The sequence below is a fragment of the Lissotriton vulgaris genome, chromosome 2_1, assembly GCF_964263255.1.
Source record: "Lissotriton vulgaris chromosome 2_1, aLisVul1.2, whole genome shotgun sequence".
NCBI lineage: Eukaryota > Metazoa > Chordata > Amphibia > Caudata > Salamandridae > Lissotriton > Lissotriton vulgaris.
The window spans coordinates 576,615,815-576,635,083 of NC_141687.1; the positions used below are offsets into that span (position 1 = coordinate 576,615,815).

The window sequence follows — 19,269 nt, forward strand, 5'->3', positions numbered from 1 at the left end:
ACTGAGGTCTATATGTCTCCCTCCTCCATCCCACCCCACCCCACCCTCCTGCATGGGAGTGCAGTCTGCGGATTTTTGATGATGCACAAGTGTGACAAAGAGTAGGTCCTGCTTGGGAAGTCGTTGTTACGAAAAGCATATGCACCACCTTTTGTAAGGACTGATTAAACAACAATACTATAAAAATCAACGATCTCCAACTTGTCCCACACCCCATTGCCCAAGTAGGGTTTCGGAGAGTTCATGTTATTTTCAGTTATTTTGGGAGGAGATGGGGGAGGTTGCAGGGCACTAAATCTATTTTAAAAATGCTTTAAAAAAACATTTTGCTGTATAGTTGATCATTCCCACATAGTTTGTATTGATTCAGAAGTCGTCCATTTTGTGAACCTCCGTTAGGCATATTTACGGGAGTCTTCTAGATAAACCGAGTGTAGATTTACAGCGTTAGCATTGCTGTGTTGTTTCTAACCAGAATAAAACACCGGGGCAGTGTCCCCTCCACCCCCTGCTACCCTGGCAATGCTTGACTGACGTTCAGCATATCTACTCTGCCCTAGACTCGCCTTGAACCTTGAGATCTGCATATATTAGTGTTTAGAGTTGACGCCATGGGTCAGGAGTTGGTCGTAATGAATTCCGTGTGCATTGGTGGAAAGTGAGGCACTTGTCATTGGGGCAGTATGGTTCGGAGCCTCAGATGGAAGAACGCCTAAATTATTGTTATGGAGTCAGTGTGAGAGATTGGCGCTAACCGCAAGATCTTCCTGTGTGGGTACTTCTCCATGTAAATAGATAATATGCCATTTTTACATATATACAGATTGCTTACATATTCCTCCGACTTCTAGCCCTCTGAAAAACAGAAGTTACTTTTACCGAATTCAGTGATAGCCATTTGCCCAATTTCTTAAATGAAAAGGTATAGGTCCACCTTGTCAACCTGGGAGCCTTAGGGTACGCATATCACTCTTTAGCAGTGGAAGTGACATGCTTGCTCAGGCCCTCCTCCGTTCCCCTACCTCCTCAAACCTCATACCCCTTGACCCCATTTCCAAAGGACACAAGAAGTTGCTAGAGAAAAAGGCTGCAGCTTTTTAAAATCACTGCCCACCTGTGCTGTTGCAGTCTATTCAGCAAAGGCCAAACGCCCCTTCTTGTAGTGCTGGCCCTAGCTGGATTTGCCAGTTCAGGAGTGCTACCCAATCAACACATGGCATCCTTGCACCACACCTACAAATCTCCCATTGTGGTAGGCCATTTGGTGCTTAAAGCCCTGCCTATGTCATCTTCCTTCTGTCCCCAGGCATCCTGGAGCATTGGCTGGGTTACCAATCCCGGAGCTCTAAGCCCCGCTGCAGTAGGCCAGGCTGGCCATCACTATAACCCATTCATTAATGCCACTACTTGGATTACTGTTAGTCGAATCACTGATTTTTACCAATAATTGTACATGCCTATCATGTGCCAGACCCTATTCCAGCCAGCTGTTCTTCTTTAAGCACTGATATGCCACGATAGCCTTAGCTTCCAATTTTCTTTAAACCAGTCTACCTCATTCAAACTCAAGGCAGAAATTAGCATCAGTTTGATAGTAGCTGTGAAATTAACTTTGATATTAAACACTGTTTAGTAGTTCTATACCTAAAGTACCCCGCATACATTGCTTAGTAATTTAATTTGCAGCCTACATGACACTGTATCTAGTGTTCATCGGATCTCATCTCTTCTTGGTCTATGGTAAAACACCTAACAAAAATGACTGAATGTCTGTAGAGTTTCCTATGAAGAACTGGTAGGGGTTTATGGATTTCCAATGGAGTGGAGTGGTTCAGAAGCACATGATATACATTATAGTACTTCCTTCGGCAGCCACACATTAATATAGCATATCTAAAGCCACTATTTCGGACCACAGATTTGTAGTACTCGTCCATTGACCTCAATAGAAATTCTGAAGAATTTAAAAATGGACATGGATTTTTTGTTAAATGCCTTAAACCCCGTAGGCCAGTTCAATCCATGAGATTTTGCCACACTCGCCTTTCTGCATAGTCTATGGAAGACCATAGCCACGTTTGTAAAATTAAGGAGGGCCTATGGAATACAAGAAGCTGTGAAATTGGCCATAACGGATGGGTGTTTTGGCTTGCGTCTGACTTCAGGTGTTATTTCGAACTATGCCTACATTCATTTTCTGGTTTATAAGGATTTGGTATGCCATAACGAGCTATTGTCCTGTATGTCTCTTCAAGGTTTAGAAATGGCCATATCTGTTGACTTTGAGTCAAAACACCCACCATAGCCTTCTTGTGTTCTGGATCTCAGTTACAACAAGCTGGGATATCAATAAAATGTATTCAGGTAACCTCCACGAAGGGAACATCAGCACATTATGCACGGTTAGTGTAAATAATGCCATAAAACACAATGGGAAACTCTCCAACGAAACTTTTACAGCACTCATAAACTGGAGGTGCCTTTAGTCTATTTGTAAAATTCCACCCAGCCATGAAGCAACCACATTCCTGTTGACCTCCTGCGACCTGTTTGCACGACCGTGAGATATTCTTTATCCATTTAAACGACACAACCATATATATGGATACAGATTTTTGATAAACAACTGATATGTATCCCATTGCAGTCTAGGATACAGAGCCCCATGTTCTGTATTGTGAAGTTCCAGCTGAGGGTGACTTGGGACACTCTGACCTACCAAGCAGACCCTCTCAAAATCTAAATAGAGCGTGCTCAGCAGACTGGTGCCCATGAAAGCAATGGCTAAGGGCGGGCTGCCACATATCGGGCCAGCCATTCAGCGGCACTGACTAGCTGCAAAACAGGCATTGGTGTAGCCAAAAAGTCTGTATAGGAGTAGGTTGGCGTCGATTACAGCGCTGTTGATTGCATTGTGTATGAGTAATTCCAAGCAAATAAAATAAACTCTTTTTAAATATGTGACTCAGGTTTTTATTTCGCCTTACAGTTTTATTGCATACATACGTGTGATTGTGCATGGTATTTGGTTCTATTATAAAGGCTTTTTGAGGTTGGAAAGGGAGCGTGTAGGCACATTATTTGGGTAAATAGTTTCTTATCGGGTAAGAGAGGCACGATGCCAGCATGCACACTGTTTGGAAAGCGCTGACACTTTATTGTATTGGAAGTGAGAAGATTGTGACAAAGAGGGCTGAATAGTTTTTGGTTGTGCGGTGAAAGCAGATGCATAACTGTTAAGATTGCTATCTTTCACGCGAACTGTATATGGTTCTCGCATGGGAATGTAAACCATATTACAGGAAGGGAAGCTTCCCACCGAGATATGACCCTAGTTTACAAGCTGCAAGTAAGTTTGATGTAAGTACTAAATTACATCTAGTGTGTTTTTACGTATATTTTAGACTCTGTAAAGTAAACAGTTCAGTGTTTTTTTGGGGAAATGTGTTTTTAGTGCATCTAAAAGGCAGGGTGTGTTATTGTTCTTATCTATATTTTTGAATTGTAAGAGTTGCGTAGATAGGCACGCATATTTTTTAAGCTGTATGCTTTTATGCGAAACATTTTCAATTTAACAACATACATTTGCAGGAAAAGACATGCTACCACTCAGATGCCCCTAAAGAACATTACCAAAAACAATTGGAAAAGAGACAGACAACATTTCAATTCACATTAATTCACCGATAAATGTTAGAATTTTAGTAAATAAGCACATACTTTTTTATAACCCCCAAACACGATGAAGAATGAAAATACCGTTTAGCTAACGAGAGAAGACGCTGCCTTTCTATTAGCACACGCGTGATGCGAATTAAAAGGCAGAATTCTTTCTCTCGCGTTTGCTGAACTACTATGGTATTTTAATGCTACAGGTTTAGACCTAATAAGAAGTATCGGCCTGTTCGTTTAAATGTTCACATTTGTCGGTACCTTTGTGCAAATTTGAAAGGGTTGGCAGGCAGATGGAGGGCTGTTTCAAAATACGATTAAATGTAGGAGCGAGAATGTTCTACACAAAATTGCAACAGTGAGGAAAAATACACGAGTGGCACTTAGACACAGTTCAAAGTACTGAGCACAACTCAGAAGACAAGCAGGAAAGTAAACAAGCACTGGAAATGCAATAGGTCTAGCACATTGAAGCTATTACAATGTAAATGGCTATTACTTTACTTATGTGTTATGGAGTGTATGTATGTGGTGTGTTATCATAATACATCATGTAAATCGCCAAACATTAATGCACTTGGTAAGGATATGCCGTCCCCATCTTAATAAAATAAGAAGTCCATCGTGTGTCTTTTTCTATAGAAAGTTGCACGACATGCTCATTACTTAGCGAGTCAAGGGGCACGGCTACAAGCATTGTATGAACATTAAATGGACTAGGGTTATATTAAAGGTAACAATGCACTTTTATGTGTTTTACTTTCCGTTTCCCCGTCTTGCTTTCTTCACAAGAAATACAAATAATTTCTGTGAAAAACAATTCCTTACCTTAAACCTATATAGAACACCTACAGTTCCACAGCCAGCATCTGTGAGCACTGGCTTTAGTCTCAAACTCTCAGGGTGTTGGGTTCACAAAACAACACCCCACCACAAGGAATTCACATGTTCATGCCCCTGCCACTATGTTGAAAAGCATTCACTCTGTACTAAATTGTTGAAAATACCGATTATGAGACTATCGAAATCTCGGTTGACAAACTCAAAAATGACTTTTTTTGCTTGCACAAAGAATTAATTAATGCACAAAAAGTTTCTGAATTGAGTCCACAATAACGACAAATGAGATGCTCATAAACCCCTGGGCTCCTGTTCTGCAATCTAAGCTGGTACACGTTCCTGCCACAGTTCATACGAGTGTGCATGTGAGTTGCAGCTCCACCGAGAATATTGCAAAACTGCATTTTTGCTTTCTCTCCCATGACAGCCCAAGACAAACAAGCATTGACCCCACGCACAGCCTTTCCATCGCGCGCAGTTCGGCACAGGCAAATATTGTGTTCCAGGTGCTCCCTGAGCATTGCTTAAACACACAGCACATTCCACCCATAGGTTCTCCGTTTCTATGGGCATTGAAGATGGGTGAGAAAGAGCAACATGTTCAAGCTGACACAAGTAGAGGTAAGCACGAGCAGCCAGGCAGGCAACATGAACAGGTAACACAATATCAGAATTTACTGTGCATTAGGAGGCAGGGAACGGAGCGCCCCTCCACAGAAGGAATAATCAATGTGGAACTCAGAAGGGAGAGGAGAGAACAGAAGGAAAGGGTGGCCAAAGCAAGACGGGACTGGCATGGTTGAAGCAACACAGAGGACGTGGGCGAGAGGAGGCGAAAGAGCAAGAATTAATAAATTAAAAGATGGGGACAGTGGTGGGTGCATATGTAAGCGCAGAGGGTGGGGGCTTGTGGGGACAGGGCAGAAACACGGAGAGCTGTTGGTTGGGGTTTGAAAGAAGCAACACAGGCAGTAAAATAAATGTGCACATTACTTGCTGCGCGTGACGCCGTTGGGCGAGGGCCTTCCTCCCCACCCACTGGCAGTGACTTCCTACTGAAAAGCACACTGTGCACGGGTGACCAGCAACACAGACACACGCATTAACACCCTTCTGACTCCCATGTCTTGTTAACCACTTAGCAATACAATCTATTTTATCCCATACGTGCCAAGTGGATCCAAGTTATAAGATATAAGCTTTGCCGTGTTGGTGGTCGTTCCTTCCGGGTCAAAGCGGCCGAACTGTGGAACTCCCTCCCGATGGAGATTCGGCTGCTGGAGGATCTTCTCTCCTTTCGTAAAGCCATTAAAACGTTCTTATTTTAACCTGGTTTTTTCTCTTTAGCAGTTGTGTTTCTTGTGGCTGTTGCGTGTTACCTTGCCATGCGCCAGGACGCCCCTTGGCTGGGGCAGCTCTGCGCAGTACAAATGCACGTAACATAACATAACTTATGTGTGACTCTATCCTTCAGCCGTAGTTGTTCTGTCAACCTGCTGCATTTTGGGGCACACAGTTGTGCGTTTAAAGGTCCAAGGAAGAGGCGGGGAAATCCGAACATGGACCATGCTGCTGTTTAATAGCCAGGATCTGCTGAAGATGTTATGTGTGACGTGCAACTGCAATCTGAGCTCTGCAATGCTACTTAGAGTTTACATTGGTACACAACAAGCAAACCAGACAGTCAATGAAATAAGCATGCTGTTTTTTTGAAAAGACGTTGGTCAAAAAATCTGTCATCCAAGTTATTGAAACCTCCTATTAATACATACGACCATAGGAGCGTGAATGTATAACGAAAAGTACCGTGTAGTGTGCAAGAGCTATGAAATGCAAATCGACAGAAGCACAATGTGCATTTAGAACGTGTAAATGGCAATAAACAATGCTTTGGGAAATGAGGAAAAAAAAACAAGACACCATCTGTTCTAAAATGTAATACCCTGTGCATATGTGCTAACCAAGGAAACGTGTGTTCTTGTTGGAAAGCACTAGTCAAGTAAAGTCTTTAAAGAACTGTTGTGTTGATAATTGACAAATACCACTCAATTACGAACTGTGAAATTAATGAAAAGGATACGTGCCATCTGTTTCGCAAAAATCGTGTGTCCACATAATAGTGAAAGGTGAAAGGAATTACCCTGTTGGAATGAAAACCAAAGTCCTGGGAAGACTTTGTATTAAGCTGTAACTAATTACAGCAGTGGTGAAAGACGATCCGTGAAGCTAGGTGGGAAAAGGGAGTAGAGGCCATCACAAGCCCTAAAAGAAAGATGCATTTGAACGCAGTAGATGGCCAACAAAAATGTTCTCTAAGTGAATCAGCATGGGCATCTACCAAGCACCTAGGGGAGGGACTTTGTAAAGCAGTCCACCAATAGGTGGCAGGCACATCTGAATGCCACATCAGAGAGCGAGTGGCAGCCGACGTGCTTGGTTAAAGCCCATATTGTCGATACATAAAGTCTCGCAGAGCAGCGTATGCACGCTGACTCTATGCTTGACCAAAAACACTGAAAATAGCGCCGATAAGGAAATAAAAGAGACCCCAAGCAGATACAGTGCAAGCAGAGTTGGGAACACGAGCAGTACGCAAACAGAAATGATAAACACTAAAGTATTTGATTTTGATAACGTGCTTTAAGGGCATGTGAAAGGCAGTGTGCCTTTTTGTTCCTATCTACACTTTTATATTGCAAACATTACCTATGTAAGCAAGAACATTTTAAAAACATTGTGCCTACATACGCAATGGTTTCAATTTAAAAACACAAATTACAATAAAAATACACGCTACCTTTCAAGTGCCCCTTAGGCACATTACCAACAACAATTGGAAAAGAGACAGACAGCCTTTCAGTTGGAATACATGCACAGATAAATGTTAAAGTTTGAATAAATAAGCACATACTTTTTTATTAAACCACAAACACGATGTAGGATAAGAATACTGTTGCAGTTTAGCCAACAAGGGAAATACACACTGTCTTCTTATTTGCAGACACTTTATCCAAATTAAAAAATAAGTGTCTCTTTCTCTCGTTTGCTAAACTGCGACAGTATTTTAATGCTACGTCTCATTTAGACCTAATAGAAAGAATTGGCTTCTTCATTTATATTTTCACATCTGTTGGTGTCTTTGTGCAAATGGAAATGAGATGGCACGCAGATGCAGTGCAGGACTGTTTAAAACTGCGATTGAATATACGAGCAAGAATGCTCTACCCCCAGGAGGAGCCAAGCTGGCGACCAAGATGGCCGCTTAGGCTCCTGGCTCCGCAGACCTTCTCATCCTGCTACAAGATCCTGCCAGTTATCCTGTGCCTATGCAACTCTCCCGGGTAGATGAAACGAAATAACGCTACACCGAGTGACCTCGAAAGTTCCACCTGCCTCGAGAACGGAGAAACGTCGTCTTGAAGTTTGTGGCCTACATCAGCATTGAAGCCAGGGCCTCGAGTAAGAATGCAGCCGGCTTCTAGTTAAACAACATCGGCCATAAGAGTTCGGGAGGAGCCGGTCTACTGGAATGGAAGTTCATTTTGTCCGATTTCAACATCAAATATCCGTATGGATTAGCGCCGAAGTGGGACACCTCAATGACACTGCGGATGCGAGCTGAATAATTAGTTGTCGGAGCCCGGAATATAAACGGCTTGTTACCGTCTAAACTGCGACCCGATGGTTTCGGACATATCCTGAAGACAGCTCCGCAATATCCTTGCATACAGAGGGGTTGGAACATGTATCTTTGCTTCTGATTCTACTGGGTCTATCCTGAAGGGCTCAAGGATAGACCGTGAACGAAATGTGCGAAAATGGTGCTCAATATCGGCCTTCGTGTGAATCGGACCCGATCCTCCGAGAGGTCTGGGAAAATTCGAACGGATGACCTGGGACGACATATCCTATCTAAGGGATCGCCAAGATCAGACCAGAATTTCCCTATCGAGGGAGACCAACTAGTGCTGACCAGGGTTGAACCTACACTTGGGTCTATAATGGCGGCGATCGAGGGTCTTCATCTCTCCCTGAATTGGAAAGCCCAAGCCTTGGAGCACAAATTGGACGCCGTGGCTTTTGGACTGGGAAATAGTGATATAGCTTTTGTTCAATTCAAAGACACTGCGGAAGTAACAACATCCACACCACCCGGACTGATGGCGGCTAGCAACCCCATAAAACGAGTGATGCGAGAGACCCTGGATTGCAAATTAGCTAATGCCCGTGTATTGGAGGTCCCGGTCGTGTCAGTGCTCACAATATTATTATCGACTGAGGATAAATCGCACCAGGCAATGTATCTGATGACTCATGTGATGACTCAGGAGTGGCTCGACAGGGTGGCTCTTTCTCCCTTCCAGACTCAGTGCACCTGCACTTTAAAAAACATCAGTGGTTCTTATCGACACAGATGGGACCCAGTGACAATGAGACTGAGAAAGCCCAGCTATTTCCGGCTCGCTACTGTTCTTTCGAATTTTTCAAGATGGCGGCTGTTCGGTTGAAGAACATTTGTGTACCTGATCGAGAGGGTCAAGGCTGAGAGCGGCCTATCGTTTCAAGACTTTTATTCAAATGGTGGCAGTGTGGGATTCACTCTGTGATGTTGGTACCGGGAGGCAGTGTAGGCGAATAATGTATCCCCCGATTTTCGCTTGATAGTGGAATGATAATATATCCGTAATAGGGGGAGGCTTAGAACTAGTAGGGGGGAGAGGCCAGGAGCCTGTACGAATGGCCCTCCTCCACTTACTTCTTTACTATTTGTAGATTAGATGGGGCGACAGGCACACTGCTAGTTGGGGTCAGACGTAAGCTACATGCAGGGATGCAGGGATGCAGGGTGGGGGGTGGGGTGTTGCGCGCGTTTCGTTCCTTTTTATTTTATTTTATTTCTTTACTTACTGGATATCCTGACTCTGTTTTCAGTATTAAGGTGCCAATGCAAGCTCTATTATTCGGATTTTTTTTTTTTTTAAAGTAATTTTTATTGTAGTCATACATAGATCAGGCCAAATCACATACATGTACCGCAGTAATTAGGGCACCGTTGTGTATCATTTCTTGCCCCATCACACACAGCCTGTAAGCCCACAACCCGGGGGTCGGGCGGCAATAAGTTCTCAGCCCCTCCATGCCAGATGCTAATGTTGCAGGAGTACCGTGCCGTAGAAGTGTATGCATGACTACTTTTGTTCCTCACCTAACTGGTGCAAATGTCCCCACCCCATCCCCCCTCAAACTAGGGAACTCCCCTACCCCCCCTCCCCCCCCCACCACCAGCCCGAGGGCCTCTAGCAATGTCCGTTCCTGCCCATCAGGGCGTGCACCTTGGTCTCCAATAGCCAATGATTATGTGTCGGTTATTCAGCTTATCCTACCTTCCCTGCCCGTGCCAAGGGTCTCTTCCTCCTCGTCCACCCCACTATCTCTGAGGGCCTGTACCATCATCTCCCACGCTGTTGCTGCCTCAGTTGCCCCCGGGTTAGGAGTCCTGCGCGCCAGCTGGTACCTGTGTGTGCTGTCGGTGGTCGCCCATTTCAAGAATTCGCTGAGCCACTGTCTAGGGGTCGGGCCCGCCCTCGCCTTCCAGTGCCTGGTTATCTCCCGCTTAGCCACTATCAACCCCATATCAATTAATTTGCTCGTGAGTTTGTTTTTGGGGGTGTGAGGGAACCAGTGCAGTATACACTCCGCCGGGCCGAAATCTACGGTCCTGTCAGTCACCTCAATCAGAGTCTCCCCCACAGCCTGCCAGTAGTCCCGGAGGGCCGGGCACCCCCACAGCATGTGCACCAGTTCAGCCCCCTCCTCCAGGCAGCGAGGGCATGTCGCTTACGCCGCTCCGAAGTACCTCTTAATCCTCCCCGGGGTCATATATGCCCTATGTAGTATATAGTAGTGGATAATCTGAAACCTAGTGTTTCTCGTACTGTTGCGGGCCCAACGCACGAGCTGTGCCCATGTCGTGTCAGGGATGTCTTTGCCTAGGTCGACTTCCCACTTGGCCTTCAGCGACGCAAGGGGTGGGAGATTTTCACGCACCATCCTATTGTAGAGGCACGTCACTGCCTTGATTGTACCCACTGCCATCATAGTGTATTGGTAGGCCGCAGCTGTCTCGGGTTCCGCCAGCCCTGTGAGCTCTATTATTCTGATTTGTTTATTTTTGCATACAAATGTCTGTACTTTATCCTGTTTACGATTTTAGTATCGAGGGGCACAATGATCATTGATATCCTGATTTTGTGGGCGGAGGGGCCTGTGGGCACCACGCATTGATATAGGCTAACTCAGCTAGTTTTATCATCCTGATTCGTCAAATGTGTGTTAGAGTCTCAGTGTCCTGCTTCAGTGGTTGCCGATATTGTTGCTGATATTGTTTGATTCCTTGTATGTTTTGGACCGCATTGCACTTGATACGCTCTTATTGTTTTTCGTTGTTTTATAACAATAAAAAGATTTCCAAAAAAAAAAAAGAATGCTCTACCCAAAATTGCACCAGTCAGGAAAAGAAGTGAGCGGCACGCAGACACAGTTTAAAATACTGAGCAAAACTCAGAACACAAGCAAGACAGTAAAGCAAGTTAACAGCACTATAACATTCTGTATGTGACTGCATCACTAGAGTACTGAACTGCCTATGAAAAAAAGCAGTGAAGTACTTTCCAATGGCGGAGATATCACATGCCTCCTCCCCCAGGCCCCTATTCACAAGACACCCGTCTCCAGAATTTTTCATTCAAAATACTGCTCGCACCATCCATTTACCAGACATCCCCCGGTCGGCCCTCAGTCCCAGCCTCCTGGGTATGGAAGAACTGGACACAGCAACAACAACATTTTCCTATTTGTCAGGTAGAAGGGTAATAATGAATAAACAGGGATGGCACCTGCATCACTTAATCTCTGCTCACCAAAACACAAAAATTGACCTGACATTGTATAATGTAACTAGCGCTTTTGTAAAGTGCTCCAACACCTTCGGGTCAGTTGCGCTCAATAAAGATGCCCCCAAAATGATGTAATGTAACTAGCTCTCATGTAAAGCGCCCGCAACACCTTTGAGTCATTTGAGTTCCCATTATATAGTAAAAACTCTCACACTCCCTGGGGAGAGGCCGTGAATGTGCTTAGAAATTAGAGAGCTGAGAGGAGTGGAATGAGAGGAAGAATCAGCGAGGCAGGCAGTGAGCAACATGATAGGAGATAGGAGGACGAATGCTGCTCCCATTTGTCAGGTAGAGGGGAAGTAATAAGTAAACTGGGGCTGCATCGGCATCACTTAATCTCTGCACACTTAAAAACAAAAAAATGGACCTGACCTTGTTTGTAACCGAGGCTTTTGTAAAGCAAATAAATACCTTTGGTCAGTCGAGTTTGTGTGCTATAAAAATGCCCCCAAAACTGAATCTGACCTTGTGTAATGTCACTAGCTCTCATATAAGGCCCTCCAAGTTCGAGTTCACATTATATAATAAAACGTCTCAAACTCCCTGGGGAGATGCTGTGAATGTGCTTAGAAATTAGAGCTCTGACACCAAGAAGAGGCAGTGGGGTGGGCAAGCAACAACATGGGAGGAGGTAGGAAGGATACATGCTGCTACCATTTGTCAGGTAGAGGGGAAATAATGAATAAACAGGGGTGGCATCACTTAATCTCCAAGCACCAGAAAACAAAAATATTTACCTGACCTTGTGTGTAACTGGGGCTTTAAAAAGTGATTCAATAACTTTGGATCAGTCGAGTTTGCTCTCTAAAAAAATGCCCCCAAAAGGTAATCTGAAATTTTATAATGTAACTAGTGCTCATGTAAAGTGCTCCAACACCTTCGGATCGCTTGAGTTCACATTATATAAACAAGTTTCAGTGAAAATGTGACATCAGTTGCCGCAAGAATTGAACTGAACTGTGCTGCAAGGTTGGGCTTTTGAATGCCCGGTGACCAAGACTCGCAAGAGCAACACGCAGTGAAGTGGAAGGGGGTTGGGGGAAATCCTTGCAATTTGAAGTCAGAGAAAATTAAAGAGGCAATTTAAAAAATAATGTCTGAGGCGTCTGACATTTCATCTCGGTATTTGAACAGGATGGGTAGATTAAGTGGCTGGCGTCGAAGCTGAACCAACGAGGATGGCCAACAGTGACATAAGCAGGAATCAAAGAAAAAAAGTTTCCCCAAAATGAACACATAAACACACAAGCATAATGTTAACAGTAATTGGGCGGTGCTCTGGGGATGAAATCAAACACAAAAAGGAGAGACAAAGAGGAAGGATTAACCACTGGCGAGCATGCATTTATGAACGCCAATCGAAGGGATGAATTAAAAGCCAATGGGCGACTGTAAGCCCACAGAGTGAATACAGTATGTCTTGAAGAGACAGCGCATGAGCAGCAGAGGCTCAACCTAAAAACAATTACCACTCAAGACACTCCATACTCTGACAGCCCCTTCTTTTGCTAAAGCTCATAATAATGTCTCAGATGTTGGTTCTGTCAATGACACAGTTCCTTTGCTTTTGGATAAAACTTCTTCTCAACTTTGTGGGCCTGGTGAATGCTTTTTTGTTTGAATTCCCTGAAGCACAGGGAGATGAGTCGGTTTGCCTCACAACACACATAAGTCAGGTGGGGGAAGCTGAGATTAGAACAGGGCAGGTGGGTGTATGTCAGAATATCGAGCACAACATTTGTGCTGCTAGAATAGTCACAACCAAATTATCCTTAAGGAATTTATGTACTTCAGTATAGATTTACTCTTCATAACTCCACATGTACATACATTAAAAATATAAATATTATCATGATATATATGTGGAATAAGGTATAGTAAATGTTTACTTATATAAATGTACCTACATTCAAACCATTTTGGTAGTTGATATTTTTGTGCAATATTATTGTTACACATTATTTAAAAAATGATATTCAGGAAGAAGGGGCTTTTGTAGGGTTACTCATATTCCGAAAACAGAGCACTAGGCGTATTTTTTAGCACTATGTCAAAATACGAGGAAATGAATTGTCACCCCATTTTTAAATATTTCAAAAAGCACCTTTTGCTTGTAAACCATTGTACGTGTGTCCTAGATATGTTACAACAGAGAGACAAGTTCTCTATCATCCTTTTTAACAAAACCATAGAAAACCCATAGAAAACTGATTTTGTACTATGTTTGCTACTTATGCTATAAAAAGCTTTAGCCAGAACTATTACATTTGAAAAGTTTGGGCCTCATTATTTTTCCACTTCCTGGAATTAATGATAAAGGGGGCCGTGATAATTCTATGGTTGGAGGATTGCTTGGAATTATAAAGTGTACCTTGAGAATACTCCCAGAAAGGAAGGAATACAGTGGGAAATGGGAATTCTGCATTTGATGACTCTGGTAACTGTCCATATTCTCTCAGAGTTTCACCTGGATTTTCCAGGTGCTTTCAACAGCTGAAGGGTCTGGGTGAAACACACAGGACTCTTGGAGTTCTGGTAAAGATGATGACGCTAATGAGGGCTGTAACTCCTGTTTTAGTTCTATCAGTATAAAGCACTACTGGCAAAGTAGCCCTTAGTGTTACACAAATATACCAAATTAGTATAAAACCTGTCTGGTTCATGTTTAGTTGTACATAAGAACAACATTTATGTAAAGCTAGTTTTCTAGGAAGGTTTTAAAAATCAGCATTTCGTTTTTGGGATTTTTCTTTACAATAGGTAGGAACATTCAAAGAATATAAACTGGGGGTGGGTGAATTTTTAATTTCCAAGGCCGATTAGGGTGAGTCCATGATATTTGTGCAACTCGAATTGAAAAGTTAGAATTTTCGTTTGAAAATTCTCCTGCAACAAGCAGATGTAGAGGATTTTATTTTCAGCAAAATAAGTGAAAAATAAAAGTTCTAAGGGTATTTCATTTACATTGTTGAACTATAAAACCATAAAATGCCCAGTTTCCTCTTTCTCCCAAGGAAAAAAAACATTTTTGGAGGAATTTTCTCCCACATTCCTTTTAACTTCTCACAGTGTGCAGAACTAAATTTCCACAACATCTCACAGTCCTGATTAAATTATCAAACGCAATCCAACAACGAAGAGGAGGATATTTTTAGATGTCATGCCTGCAAAAACATAAAGAGTGCACGGCTTGTATTGTCTCTTAAGTTTGTACTTTTTGGACAATAAATTGAATTAAAAAAAATTAAGTGGAGGACAGGTAAAGCCTGCTTGAATGGCAAAGAGAGACATGCAAAAACACAGTAAATATGTTGAATGGGTGGTGAGCGCAGGGAGTTCTTGGTGTTAAAATGCCCATGAAACATTGAATAGTCAGAGGAGAAAAGGTTTACAAGATGTCAGAAAAGTATTTCACCTGGAAAAAGGATATGCAATCCTCAAGGTCTTCAGTGATAGATGTGCTGCTGGCTGTTTGCGTCTGGTCAGAACTGTTATCAACTACAAAAAACAACCAAAAGCCGTGAAATGTTGGTAAAAACACAAAGGGAAAAATGAGATAACAGGTATTGGGGATCACACTGAAAACTTTTGGGCCTCATTATTAGTGGTACATATTTGGGACAGTATTTACAAGTCCAAGTAAAATCCGACTATATTGGGTTGCAATTCATCAGGTTCAATAAATAAGTCCCAATTACAATTTGTTCCCAATATTATGAAATTACGGGCCATATGTATCAAGGCAGAATGGGTTCGCAAATGCCGAAATTCACAGAATTTCGGCGTTTGCAAACTCATTTTCGCAAAATGGTATGTATGAAAGAATTTGGGTGCAAAATAAGGAATCGCAAAATTTGCGATACCTTATTTTGCGATTGCATTTAAGGAATCGCAAATTTTGCGATTCCTTAAATGCAATGTATTAAGCAAAAAAAAAATTCCAAAATGCCCTTAAGGAATCGCAAATTACCACCAACTTCTAGTTGGTGGTAAGTTGCGATTTCCTTGAAAAATGCTCATTTCAGCATTTTTCAAAGTGCCATGTGACGCACATACATGCCATTAGGGCATGTATGTGCACCACATGTGCACCCATACTTATTTCAGGGGTGCAACAGGGTGTGCTTTGGACACCCCTGCACCCTTGAAATTATTTTCAATTTGCGATTAGCAAATTGCGAATCGCAAATTGAGAATTAATTCCCATTCCTTCCTAGGCCCATAGAAATGAATGGGAAAGTATTCCATAATTGCGAATTCACAATTTGCGATTTTGCAATTAAGGAATATCAAGAAATCGCAAAAAAAATGAGATTTCTTGATACATACCAATTAGCAATTCTGAAATAGCGATTTCTTAAAAATCGCTATTACAGAATCGCTAATTGGTATTTTGATACATATGGCCCTATGTCCTGATTTATTATTGCATACCACACTAAAATCAACAAGTCCTGGTTATTCTTAGGCATTTCCACCCTGATATAAAATGTATCAGGGGGAAACTGCAGTAGTGAGGTGTCAGTCAGCATACTCATAATTCCAGTATGTGTGGTAACTATTGTCACCAAACATACAGTAAGTAAAGATCCTATTCGCAATAAGGTCCTACTTGTATTCTTTTTAACACCATTTATTCAAATTCTTCAGTCTCACATCACATCAGCTAATTTTGACTATCAAGTAATCATACTACCCTTCTTCAGGACTCTGTACTTGTACACATTAAATTTAATGGAATATGTTAAGCATTAGTTTTCCCAAATGGAAGCATGCCATTTTCCTGTTAGGTTTGAAGTCTGTAATTAGGGATTTACCTTGACCAAGTTTCTTGAAGTACTGAAAACATGATGTGATGTACCGGACATCCTGAAGTGCACTGCTGCTCCTGGGCTGGCGTCTATTGGTAGCTCTGCTCTGTGGCAAATCACTGGAGTGTTAAAGAAACAATGACAACAGAATGAGTTTCAAGATGGTTTGACTGAGACAAATGTATGGCCAGTCACGGTAAGGACCATAGGCAGATGAGGTCTGTAACCTTTGAGAGTCATGAACACATGGAAGGTGATCTTGCCCTAGTCCTGATAGCCTTTCAGAGTCAACAGTCCGAATGCAAATCTCAAAAGGTCCCAATCCTGTGGCTTGAATATAGCATAGAGTATAGCAAGAAACTCCTATGTGCTAAAACATGATGGACCAGTGGTAATGTTGTGATGTTGCATTAGCTTGGTCAAAAAATGGGTGTGCAAGACAACAAGTGGCGCAATGTAGCATAAGGCCATAACACCAGGTTTCTGTATTCTCAAAAAAGAGGAGACAGGAGGGGAGGCAATGGAAAACTTGAAGGGTAGTCAAAAGGGGGCAGGTGTAATGGCATAGTGTTAGGCTCACAGCTGATGAAAAGATATTGTGAGTGAGTAGAAAACTTGCATGGAATGATCAGAAATCTATCTATTAAGTTATAACAAGGGAACCCAATGGATACCTTCGGACCATGGGCGGACAATCTATTCTAGAAAACAAAGGTCCTGAGGATAATTTAATTACATACACAGTAAAGTTATAGACTTGAATCAGTACTATATCTGGTTATTCCAGTACCCAGCCGGGTCAGAAAATTTTATTCAATATATGTAACAAAAATTAGGTGACCACGAAGAGGGTCAGATTCAAACATTTAATAGGGTACAAGCCTGCACCTATCCAAGAGTAAGCTGACAAACAATTTAGAAAGAAGGTAGAAATAGAGAAAACAAACAATATCAGGCAAGAAAGACGTGGGAGCCAACTGTCCCTTGCAATTAGGTAATTAGTAAAGCAAGTTTAGACATACAATATCTGCAATCACAATAGTCTCAATGGATATATTGCAGAGTTGTTTAGACGGTCGACAACGTTTCGATCCCTGGCTCCTAATGAACCGGGATCATCATCAGGACTTGGTGATTAGTTGCCTGTTTTGAATTTGAAGCGCCTGGAGGAGTCCAAATAGTTCTGCGAATCTGTTCCGAGAGTCTATGATAGTTCCTTGTAGCGCGAACTAGGTATGAGGTTGGATACCTCAGGTTGCGGTATCTAAACACGTATGTAGGTTGAGGACATCTAGATCCCAGGCGGGTAGTCCTCTTGGTGAGGGAGTGCGGTGCTCCCGTGGAGAATAGTTGCCACAATTGGCATTAATTTCTCTCAGGACACTATTATCGTTAAAATAGCGTCAGTGTAGCTCCACAATCGGGCAGTGTACCAGAAGTCGGTAGGCTCAATGGCCAATCATCCCGACACCAAGGAAATCCGTACGTGGCTGTCTAAGACGCCGGAAGTAGTATAGTGGTATAATTTTTATACTACTTCTGTGGCAGAATATTTAGCAAGGAAAACAAATGAATGAATCATAGACTAATCATACAATCTATGACTCAATCCTACAAAACACAGACCAATTATACACATTTTGAACTAACCATACAAACTAAGCCAAAAATATCAACCATAATTCATTCAAACAAACCAGGAGCCTATATTACAAACTTTGAAACATTTGTGTAGCCAGTATGAATCATACACACCATCAACCGATTTCACACACCCAGAACGATTCAGCAACCAAATAATGTAAACCACTAAGAACTATGGACTGCTCAACTAAGAAATAAACAATACATTCAACTGCAAATCAGCTACCTAGACTGGGCACCAACCATGCAAACAAGAAAACTAATCACACTCCTGTAAGAGGGTGCTAACATAGAAGCTGCGATATTGAAGCTGTCCTGCTTTCGCTTCAGAGAATTTGCACAGCACTTTTATACTTTTATACCTTTAACATATATGATTTTGTGTATAGTCCATTTCTGCTCACCCACATTACTTGCTCTGCTTTTCTCCCCGGTACACCACGAGCTCTGCTCGATTGTTGTGGATGGAGTTTTGATTTTCAATACACTTCCGGTTGCAAGGGAGGTTGGCGCTCTAGTGCCAAAACCCCCTCTACTTAACCGGATGCCGTAGACAACGCACAGCCAGGAGCCAGGGACCCTGGTCAATTCCCTCCTAAAATGGGCGCAGCTCCACCTAGGCTTTATACTAGACGGGAGCTGCTGGACGTAAGAGTCGACTTTATACTCCTCTGCGGGTTGAGCGTTGACCATTCCCCGAAGGCCCCTTTGCCTACCGAGCTTGTCAGTTTCAGGGTAATTATGGTGAGACAATGCCGAAGCACCATACTGTTCCTTTTTAAGTATTAGCTCCTCTATTCCTGAGCCCGTCATTTTCCCTGACCAAGTTACAGATAATTCTAAAGATAAGTCACAGAAGCTTGTTGTGCAACATCCGTTTCCTGCCTAAGCATTCCACTGAGGTTAGGCATCTACTATATTCTATACAGCCTGAGCTAGGATTTCTGACCGAAACGTGGCTTAAGCCCCACTCTGTTCCCTCTTTCGCACTTGCTATACCTGAAGATTACAAGCTCATTAGGACGGACAGACCACTTAAGGTGGGGGGAGGAATTGCTATTGTGCATAAAGATAGCATCAAGGTCTCCCCACTCGATGAGTGCTGTAATGCTATGATGGAAGTTCTTATCTTTCTAATTGACTTCTCCTCCCAAGTTAGCTGGAAGCGGGCCCTGGTCTATCAGCCTCCAGGACCCTTAGCTGAATTCTCGCTATTACTTACCGAACTAATAGCCCCCCGCGTGATTGCAAGCAGAAATTTTCTACTATTAGGTGATTTTAATATTCATAGCGAATGCACCTCTAATGCTGACTCACAAACTATTTTGGCTTACTTAGCACTCTTG

General features: G+C 42.6%; 1 protein-coding gene across 1 annotated transcript in view; it reads right to left on the reverse strand.

Annotated features, from left to right (window-relative positions):
- LOC147730764 (uncharacterized) overlaps positions 1 to 19,269 on the reverse strand; it is a 625,137-nt gene that overhangs the window by 378,382 nt on the left and 227,486 nt on the right. Inside the window, exons 8-9 of the mRNA XM_086955578.1 lie at positions 16,286 to 16,398; positions 14,884 to 14,966 (exon numbers count right to left, since the gene is read on the reverse strand). Coding sequence (XP_086811704.1) covers positions 14,884 to 14,966; positions 16,286 to 16,398 — 196 coding nt within the window. The remainder of the gene's footprint in view (positions 1 to 14,883; positions 14,967 to 16,285; positions 16,399 to 19,269) is intronic.